This window comes from Nicotiana tabacum, chromosome 1, assembly GCF_000715075.1.
Source record: "Nicotiana tabacum cultivar K326 chromosome 1, ASM71507v2, whole genome shotgun sequence".
In the NCBI taxonomy this organism is placed as follows: domain Eukaryota; kingdom Viridiplantae; phylum Streptophyta; class Magnoliopsida; order Solanales; family Solanaceae; genus Nicotiana; species Nicotiana tabacum.
Window position 1 is genome coordinate 30,574,294 of NC_134080.1, and position 11,131 is coordinate 30,585,424.

Below are 11,131 nucleotides of genomic sequence, written 5' to 3' on the forward strand. Positions count from 1 at the left end.
ATTTATTATGAACTCACTGGCTATAGGTACTAGTTATTGATAACCAGTATTAACTCTCCATCTGAGCTTAAAGGGTTGAATCAATTTTGTAACTACAAATACAATCATGATTAAGTGGTGATAGAAATATATTTCTATGGTCTTCCACTATTAATTTCAAGTGAGTAATAAATTTATGCGTTGACTTTAGGTTTTCCTCCATATCAGATAAATTTATTGTAAGCTCACTAGGTGAAATACTAGTAATTGATATCGTGTACTTACTCTCCATCTGAGTATACATGTTGGATCAATGAAACTAGAGCTATTAAAAATGATATTCACTTGACTTAAATTAACAGTATACTCTCCATCTGAGTTGGGTCTGTTTTAATTATTGGAGTGAATAATCTGGCATTGCATATGTATGTTGCATGAGTAGTTCTTTCCCATCGAAATTGCTATTCAAGATGCATGACATATATGTGTAGTGTGTTTTAAAATTTTTGTATTAAAAAGTTATATACAATTGACTAAAAATAATAGTATGCTCTCCATCTGAGTTGGTTCTATTTATTTTTGGATTGTATAATTCTTGCATTATATAATATACTTTGCATGAATAATTCTTTTCCCATCGAAATTTATTATTCCAGATGCATGTATGTATATAAATATTGAATGCAGTCTGAATTTTACTATTCAGTGTTTTGACTTATTATGATCTATTTAATATTTTTATCTCAACTCCACAATGATTTTATGCAATTTGTCATATTACTTGTTAAAATTTTCTTTTAGTGATAAGGCATTAATTTTAAGGATGCAATATATGTACTTTTGTTAGAAATAATTTAATTCCGGTTTTTGGGCAAAATAAGAGATGGATATTTGTTTTATTTTTCGAATAACTCTTGAGTTATTGAGCTTAATAAACACTTTGTCTCTTGTGGTACATGAATGCATGACCTTGTTATTATATATTGATGTCTCTCCTGAACAGAACAATATTAGTCTACCTCATAAGAGAATATGTTCTTCAAAATTGAGTAAAACTTATTTGTGCACTTTTATCTAAGTCATATTAATCTGGATAGGATTTCAAGTTGGTCCAGTATGGACCTTAAGGTTCATTGAAAGTAGAGGCACTACCAACTTGTGGATCCTGTTTGGAAGAAAATTTGACTAAAAGATGTTTCCCTTTAAAAGGAAATAAAACTAGTGATAAGCTAGAATGAATCCTTTCTGATTTGTATGGTTAAATGAACATACTCGTAAGAGATAGATTTTGAGTATTTTATGACGTTCATAAATGATTACTCAAAATATTAATATATTTATTTGATGCACTGTAAGTCTTAATGAATTAAGTAATTCAAGGTTTTTAAGATTTGAAATAGAGAAGCACCAAAGAAATATATTAAGTTACTACAATTTGATTGTAGTGGCGAGCATCTCTCTAAAGAGTTTTTTAGTTACATATCAGAATAGGGATTACATCTCAATTGACTACACCGTAAACTCCATAATAGAGTCGTGTAGTAGAAAGAAGAAATAAGTCTCTTTTGGATATGGATAGACTAATGACGTGTTATTCAGATTTGCCTTATTTATTTTTGGAATATTTCCTGGAAACTTCAAATTACATTCTGAATTTAGTTCCTTCTAAGTTAGTACCTGGGACATCTATAGAACTGTGGACTGAATGTAAGCTTGGTCTGTGGCATGTTCAGATATAGGATTATCCCGCATATGTGCTGAAAGGGAAAGCAGATATGTAAGTTGGAACTAAGGACGGATAGGTGCATGTTTATCGAATATCCAAGAAAACGAATGAAGCTTTATTTTATTGTCCTAAAGAAAATAAGGCAATTGTTAAAACAAATGCATTTTTCTAGATAAGGACTGTTTAATAAAACATGTTCCTAGAAGTAAACTATTTTTACAGGAACTGGGCAAAGAAATAACTAGATGTTCAAGAACATCAAAACCCACACGTCAGAATTGACGTTCCATTGCATTTAAGTAGTGGTAGAACGTTAATAGACATAATATGTCTTTATCGAGTGGGAGTGATGTTTGAACATTGAACACTATAGTAAGAAGTCACTAATATTTCAATGTCGTGAGGTAACGAAGGTAATATTAGTGGTACTTCGTCTTAGTGGGAGAAAGCTAAAGAAAATTATAGTTCGGTGTTCATTCTTGGGATAGTTTCGGTAACAGGATCTCTGAAGAGTTTAATACCAAACTAGATAATTACGACAAAGTACTACTGGACAAATATTGCATCAGATATAACTTGGCAAGATTCTTTAACAAAACCTTATTTGGTGAAGACTTTTAATAGTCATGTAAAAGAATGCCTGAGAAAGTTGTAGATGCATGGTTATGAGTCTAAGTGGGAGATTGTTGGGGCATATACTATTAACCATGCATTTGGATATAGTATATTCTAATAATTATCATGGTTAAAAGTCTAAGTGGGAGATTGTTGGGATATATACTATTAACTATGAGTTTGGTTTAGATATAGTATTTATTATGAAATAATTGTTTATTCAGTTTTAATAAAGTTTTAAATAGATCATATAATAGTCTGTGTCCTTTGCTTATATAGTAGATGATTTAGTGTATAGAGTTTAGCTTATACACGGAAGATTAAATCATCGGTTCTTATAAGTATAAAGTTTGAGTTCACAATCTAATGATGGAATTGGACAAACCATCAGGAATGATTGTAGCACAAGATTAAATATAATTAATCTTGATTATGGGAATGGTTTAATTCCAACTTCTTGTGCTAGTACATTTTGTATGTATTGAACGGACCAGGTAGAGATAAGTATTTTATACTGACTTAATAAAATAAACTCTCTAGCCATTAAATGTACTTATACTCTTAATCTTGATATAATTATTATTAGCTGTGTATATTATTATTGTTTTGATTTATTAAAAGGCGAGATTCTTTCGTGGGTCAATATGCCTGGTAAATTGGATAATAATAATATACATTGGCGAAGTAATAGTTAGTTGATGGAATCCATGTCTCGGTTTAGAGATGATGATATACCTTTATGAAATCTTTTAAGTTTGCATGTGTAAACCCGGCCGGTGGATTTTGTATCTGACACATGAAATAAGTTAAGCGAAAGTCTAAAGGAAATAATCAATAAATTAAATCGTCAGTAATTTAATTTACTTGATTAGTATCTGAATCTTAATACGGGGAATTAAATAAGATTTAATGGATGAATTTCGAAATTGGATAAGGAGTGCAATTACGGATTTTTAGTGGAATAATTCGTAATTAATTATGGTAGATATTAATTTCGAAAATTAGAAATTAATTTCATAATTGAAGCCTTGTTAATTAAATTTTGTGGTCCCTACTGTGCCTAAATAATAGGAAATAAAGGAATCATTTTTCTGGTGGAAAAGAAAACCCAACAGGTTTTGGAAAATGGTCTTAACCCTTAAAACTTGTGCTATAAATACATAAGGTTTTCCACCTAGAGGGATGAGTAGATGGTGGCTGAAATTTTCAGCCAAGTTTTCCTAGAAATTTCGCCCACACGAAATTGCTATTTTCGGGTATTATTTGGGTAACACAGTAGAAGACCGTGGAACGTTCGAGGATCACGATTGTGCGGGTGATGGAGATTCCATTGAGAAGTTATGGAACTGAAGGCTCACGTGGTAGAAGAGATATGTTCACGCTTCAAGAGATAACCCGTGAAATTCCGTTTATGCTAGTTGTCTAAATTACATGTGATTTTGATACTGGGATTGCTTCCGCTGCATATAATAATCCATCATTTCTATGGTATCCTTTGTACCTTAATTGCTCGAGTGGGAAAGATCTTACTGTTTGCTTAAGTAACTGCACATTTTATGACTGTAAGTTGATACTAAGAAATATACATGTCAATATTTTTCTTTGTCATATTTTTTTCCCTAAAAATAGATGATATACTTAACATAAAATAAAATACAGGAGTGATACTATAAAGTAAGCTCCCTAATACCAATAAGGTATTAAAAGGCAAAGAAGTAAAGATAAAGGATATCGTGAATGACTTATTGCAGATGTTAATGTTAATGTTAATGTGTGGGATTCATATTATAAGTTTAACGTAAAGATTACATATGTTTTAGAAAAAAGATAAGTCATGATAGATGTTATAAGAGAGTGGACATTATAAATAATAATGCAAAATTACTACAATTGTAACATAGAGAGTATTGATTACGAATTGAGGTGAAGATGCATGCATTGAAAGTGATTTCCGTATTTCACAAAGAAAAAGTAATTAATTTATTTATCTATTGTGCTCTAGATATTGCTTTTGGCTTGATATATATGACGGAGAACAATATATATTGTGTTAATCTTTTTATATTGCATAGTTTTTGTTATGTTGTAATGTCAAAGAGTATATTTAATCAACCTCCGAAAATGTCATAATATTATTTAATTTATTTAAATGTTTAGTATTTTAATAGCTTGACAGTCATTGAAACTCAAAAATAAAAAGAATTAATATGCACGAGGAATATTGTTTATAAGAAAGTACTAGGTCGGATGCGCTTCATTATATGTTTTCGCCCCATTGGATCAAAACAATAACAACAAACCAATATGTTCCCAACAGGTGTGGTCTGGGGAGGATAGTCTGTACGCAGATCTTACCCCTACCTATGCAGGTAGAGAGGCTATTTCCAATAGACCATCGACTCAGGAAGGGTAAAAAGAAGAAGAGGGAAGCAAGAGAGGAAGAAAGAACGAAGAGAAAAGAAAAAGGGAGAGATAAAGAATAAGTAGTACCAAATAATAGCAACAGGGAATACAATACCTGAGACGAACAAAACCACATAACATAATAAAATCAAGAATATGAAGGGACATGCGTGCTACTAAGACTATCGGTGCACAACTAAAAACTACCCATTAACCTTCTACCTTAATCCTCGACCTTCACACCCTTCTATCAAGGGTCATGTCCTCAGTGAGCTGAAGTAGCGTCATGTCCTGTCTAATCACCTCTCTTTAGTACTTCTTAGGCCTACCTCGACCTCTTCGCAACCTCGCCATGGCCAACCTCTCACACCTCCTAACAGGAGCATCAATGATTCTTCTCTTAACATGTCCGAACCATCTCAGCCTCGACTCATGCATCTTGTCCTCCACGGAGGCTACTCTTACTCTGTCCCAGATAGACCACATTGAATCAAAAAAAATAAGTAAAACGATCACATGTATTTGATTAAATTTTAATTGCTCATATTTGTAGGTTCAAACGATATCCAGTCATTCATAACTCGGCAAAGAAATCACTATATGACGATCTACATTGATCATTCACATTAATTTGTATTTTATTAGCTATTGATTTAAAGCTTTATCTTAATTTACACAAGTACGTATTACATGAATCAGCATACGCGTACAAACATGACGAGAAACTAGTAAATTAGAATACACTAATAATATTTAAAAACTATACTATCAATATTGCATAAAAGTCAAACCATAATCATTAAAATGTCGTATATTTGTTGCAAATATTGTTGTCACTTGTCAAGCGAGACACCTATAGATTATAGACTGGAAGTTTCCATTTCCCACTCAAAACGAATCCATTTTTAGGAGAATAAAATTAACTTTTCATAGGAATTAAATAAACGAAAGCCAAAAAACTGACACAGAAACTGAGAATTATTCCCATTCTCCCGGCTCTTTCTCTTACATACTTCAACTGCCTCAAAAGTTTTTGCAGTATTGCCCAAGCCAAGGTAATTCCTTTTCCCACTCAAAACTTTTCTTTTTCTCTATGCTGATATGTCCATATAATTTGCTTTGTTTCTTTTATTTTTTCATTCTTTATATCAAATTTTCGTTGTTTTTTTTACAAAGTTGTGAGCTTTGACTTGATCATCATTTCAGGAAACCTAATTTATTGTTTGTAATGTGTAATTCTTGGAAAATTTAATGGGATAGATAAAAGGGGCATGAATAATTTCTTATTGAATATTATTGAGCAATTCATGTGAAGATGAATATTATTATCTAATGATAATGTTCCCCTGATTTTAAGTAAGTCCTTGATTGAGATGAAAAATTGGTATGATCTGTATGATTCCCTTTATCTAGTGGAATGTCAATTTTAAAGTTTTCAGTTTGTTAAGCTTTACAAGCAGGAGGTTTCACTTTTGATATTGTAATTTTATTTAAATATAGTTTTTGGCATAAGGGAATTCAAGGGAATATTGATGGAAACAATGATTGTAACTGCTACATATTGCAGGATTATACACCAACTAAACATTTTCGTCATTCGGGCAATCCAAGATGGAGTCACGCAAGGTGTTTGGTGTTTTCCCAATATCATTGGCATATGTGATTTTGACTTAGTTATACTTATATTCATCTCATGGTTGCACAGTTATTCATCTCATGTTCATCTTACTGTCTTTCTTCTTTGCACTTCAAGTAATTGGTTCATTTGCTTGTTATGTTTGCTTTTTCAGTGGGATCATGAACCATGCTCAACATGTCGTTGTAATTGGTTTTGTATTAACTAATCAATTCTTGTTGGTTTTTAATTACAGATTTGAAGAAACTAATTGGTAAGTACGAGAAATGAATTGCAAACTTAAATACCTACTCACTGTTTCAGTCAAGAACATTTGAAGCTTGTGACCGAGAATTCAATTAGTCATTCAGTAGTTGTAACCTTAGAAACAAAACTTTTTCATACATTAACTGCGTTTGAACCGGTGAAGCATAATTTTGGGATCTCTCAGGGAATCCTATTTTAGAGGTATTCTATTTGTAGATTTTTGGTGATAATGCTTCGCATGATATGTCATCCTCACTGCTGAGCGAACATGAATTCTTCATGATAAGGCATGGCCTGGTTCGTAATCTTGTTCAACATGAGCATTTCCGGTTTAGAACTTCAAAGTTTGATTGGTAATAGACCTGGTTTTGTATGACTATGTATGCTAGCATTACAAGTAATATCTCTTCATTCCGTGTTCGATTGAGGATTGAAGTTTGAAATTGCATCTATCATTGATCTGATAGTTACTCGGTGATTTTTGCCAACTAAGTTAATAAGGTCTCGTTCTGATAGTTTTCTTTTAAACTTTTTGAATTGAACCATTGACTTAGGTGGTATGATTCCAAGTTTCAGGAAGAAACAGACTGAAGCAAGTGATCATGATACTAGACCTACTACCTTATAACGTTGCAAAAATAATTCAGTACTTTTTCTTGATCGTCTGATTGGTATATCTCGTTTTTGCAGGAAGGTTATAGAGGCTCAGGAAAGCAGAAAAAGGTCAAAATTGTTTTTGTTATAGGTAGGGACTTCCATATTCCTTTAATTGCACTGCATGTTGTAATCACGTCTACTGCATTCGATATTTCTTTTGATGAAATTAAACCTGCATTTTGTATTCTTGTTTTATCATGAAAAAAGCATATTTGCCAAGTTTACTTGGTGGATAGTGGTAAAGATTGGAGGTGACATACTTTCTTCGTGGCTTCCACATGCTCAAATACCCGAGCGCCAACCCAAAAGGAAGAAAAAAGACAAAATTTAGAAAAAAATAAAACATAAGTCATGAAATGCCTCCCAGAAAAGTGAGATTGGCCTATTAAATGCCTTTTGTTAGGATGGTAATCTATAGAGAACTTACCTGAAGTTCAGGAAAATGCTGTACTGTATATTTCTCCCTTCATAGTTGCCTACGTGACAGTTTTAAGATTGAATCCACCTAGTCTAAATCCTGGATTGGATCCGTCTCTTGATTAAGTTTTATTCAAGTGCTCGGTGAACAGCAGGAGATGTCAATGGCAAGCATTGGTCGATTAAGACATTGGATTTTAACGGGTTGGTTGAAAATAGATGTTGGCAACAGACTTGAAACGAAGTTCTTGAAGAATTCTTTAACATAGTTAAGTCTCTAGAACCTTTTTTTGAACGTGCTTGAGCGTGCTTATACCGTTCCAGATCATTCTTGTAAATCGTAAATACCTTGCTAGCTAATACGTCCCTGAGCACAAGGAATACTTATGATATTTGCTAGTGTTAGAGCATGTGATATTGCAGTTTCTCTTTATCTCTCTTTTAAAACTTTTAACTTCCTCGTCTCCTTATTTGATATTTCCACATTATGATTATTCATTTTACAGGTGGTCCAGGGTGTGGTAAAGGCACGCAATGCAAAAGAATAGCACAACAGTTTGGCTACACTCATCTTAGTGTTGGTGAGCTTCTACGTCAAGAAATCAATTCTGGTTCTGAAACTGGGTATGTTATTCAACAACCATTTCGAATTCTAGAGAAATCGGTAGTTCCTACCCTTTCATCTGAGAGGTGCTCTGTGATATTACATGAAATGAAACTCACCAAAATATCGTAGTGTGCACTCTGTAGGCTTACAATCCTGTTAAGAATTTAAATGTCACAACACTGGCTTTATTCGTTCGTTCTGTTTATTGCAGCTCTATGATTCAGAAAATTATGAAGGAGGGGAAACTTGTTCCTTCAGATGTAACAGTGAGGCTTCTTCAGCAAGCCATGCAGGGAATGGACAACGACAAATTCCTTATTGACGGCTTCCCCCGGAGTGAAGAGAATGTTAAAACATTTGAGAATCTTGTAAGATCTATATCTAATTGGTCTAAATAGAAGTCAGAAGTACTCCGAAATGCTTATATACTTGAAATAACTGTCATTTGCGATTTCTTTTGAAGACAAAAATGGAGCCTGAGTTTGTCCTTTATCTAGATTGTCCACAAGATGAAATGGAGAGGCGCTTGCTCTCAAGAAACGAGGTTTATTTAGGCGCATCATTCTAATCTGATAGTTTATAGTATGAAAGGTTTTCCTACTTGATTCGGAGTAACTATGCAGGGAAGGGAGGATGATAACATCGAGACAATAAGGAATCGATTTAAAGTGTTTTTGGAGTCAACTCTCCCAGCAGTTAAATATTATGAATCAAAGGGGAAAGTTAAGAAGGTACATTCAAAATCTTCTTCTATTGTTTAGTAGGGTGGTGGCAGTGGAGAATGGTTAGATACTCTGTTTTAAAAGGCAGAATTGGGACTCGCCCGGGGCTCGCCCCGGGGCGGAGCACTCGTAAAACCCCCTTGGGCTTATATGTGGGGCTTAGTTCCGTCAGACTTACGCCTCGGCCATTGGGACTTACGCCCCAGACACGCCCATTGCCCAATGTACTGGGCTTTGCCTAAAAGAACTTTATGCAATTGTTTGTAACTAACCTTGTAAATCTTTAAATTTTCTTAATAAATCGTTGACTATTCAAAATTACTGTTTTTTTCTTAATCATAAATCATTAAGTTGAGAGTATTTTATGTCATAATTAAAATAAAATTATTGCACATATCCATTAAGACTGCTATGATAATAAACTTTAAATAAATCTTTCATGTAAAAAGTATTTATTTATTAACTTTTGTTATGTCTTTATTGTATAATAGTCCATAATTTTTTTATAATTATTTTCCCAAAAATTATTTTTTTCACGTTTACGAGATACAATACTTATTAATTTCATAGCTCAGTAATAGCTACACAACTATTTACAAATAATTAGTTATCATGGTATAGTATGGTGAATTATGTGTCACTTTATTAACTTGTTGAAACTTAAAAATAAATGATGCTAGAGAATCATATTTAAATTGTGAATTAAGTTTTTATATAAATTCTCTTTCAAACTGAAAGCACATTAAATAAAAGGAGTATTTTAAAAAAAAAAATATCAAATTATAATATCTAAATTCTTTCAAGATTCATTACTCATTAAGGGATACATATAAGATTTCGTATCGAATACATTACTTTTGATGTTTAAGTTGTAACGACGTTGCAGCTAATTTACATATTATGATATATGTCACACTTTTCGTATTATTCATAGTTGAATTATCATTTATAAGTATTTTAAGTAGATTAGTTGTTATAATTTTGTGATTTAATGTAATTCTTATAACTATTTTTTATTTTATACTATTTTAAAATTCTTGAAATTAGTAAAAATTTAAAGATCCGTGGGACTTACGCCTCGCCTCACGCCCCCGCCTTTTCAAACATTGGTTGGATATAGACTGCGACTAAGATGGAATGATTTTAGTAATAACTACTAACCTATGTCTGAAAAATGCAGGTTGATGCTGGAAAATCTGTTGATGAGGTTTTTGAGTCCATCAAAGCTATTTTCTCTCAAGGAAAAGAGGATAAGGTGACACCAAGCAGACACAACCACAAATGCTCGATACTTTGATCGGATAAGCCTCAAAGCGTGATAGTATACATAAACATTTGCACATCGGTGTAGTGTAATTTAACCTGTTGTAGCAAGTTATCTGGCTTATTTTCAAGTTACTAATCCACGGTAACCTATAGTCAATCATCTTTGGTGACCTGAAAGATGACCTGATAGTGCAAAATGTCAAATGTATACAAAGTAAACTATTTACTGTGTGATAGATCTATCGTTTCTTGTTAAGGTAATAAAAAGTCCTTTCTAGTCAGCGTACTTTAACTCGCCGACAACGGCATATTTGTAATATGCATATAGTTATTCCTTTGAGTTCTACGTTGCTGTTTGACAGTAAATATGCAATATAAATAATCTGCAGATTCCATCATTAGGACAGCTCTGTGGTTAGGTATTTGCGGGCTTGCAGCTGTGCCAAATATTTAGATCATTTCTTCGTTTTCGGACATCAAAATTAATAAGGTCCAATTAATCTAAACTTTACATTTGATCAAAATATTTTTTCGACAATCAAGTTCATACACTTTATTTGAAGTGTAGGAACTACATATTAAGGAATTTTGCTGCTCAACTTACATGTTCCTTGAACTTTCTATAAAAAATGGTGTTGAATTATCTATGAACACACATTAATTTGAGCGTAGCTCAACTTCTTCATTTTAGCTTTGTTTTGCCTCCGGAAAATTGCGTTGAATTCGTATCGACGCAAGGAATCTAATGAAATGAGCAAAACACACTGAAGATCACGTTAAATCCAGGTTGAAATTTTCAGTGTTCCGATATTTCTCGATGAATACAGAATTGAAGGCTCTGATACCACTTGTTGTGA

General features: G+C 32.7%; 1 protein-coding gene across 1 annotated transcript; it reads left to right on the forward strand.

Annotated features, from left to right (window-relative positions):
- The first annotated feature begins 5,605 nt into the window (after positions 1 to 5,605).
- Positions 5,606 to 10,555, forward strand: LOC107830661 (UMP-CMP kinase 3). Its single transcript, XM_016658282.2, has 8 exons — positions 5,606 to 5,778; positions 6,291 to 6,349; positions 7,296 to 7,350; positions 8,186 to 8,303; positions 8,498 to 8,654; positions 8,750 to 8,830; positions 8,910 to 9,017; positions 10,189 to 10,555. Exons 2-8 carry the CDS (start codon positions 6,335 to 6,337, stop codon positions 10,303 to 10,305), a joined length of 651 nt encoding a protein of 216 aa, XP_016513768.1. The 5' UTR covers positions 5,606 to 5,778; positions 6,291 to 6,334; the 3' UTR covers positions 10,306 to 10,555.
- Positions 10,556 to 11,131: the final 576 nt, after the last annotated feature.

Coding starts and splice junctions, on each gene's coding strand:
- LOC107830661 (XM_016658282.2), top strand. Junction 8,655..8,749: donor TTAAAACATTTGAGAATCTT/GTAAGATCTATA, acceptor TTTCTTTTGAAG/ACAAAAATGGAGCCTGAGTT. Junction 8,831..8,909: donor GCTTGCTCTCAAGAAACGAG/GTTTATTTAGGC, acceptor GTAACTATGCAG/GGAAGGGAGGATGATAACAT.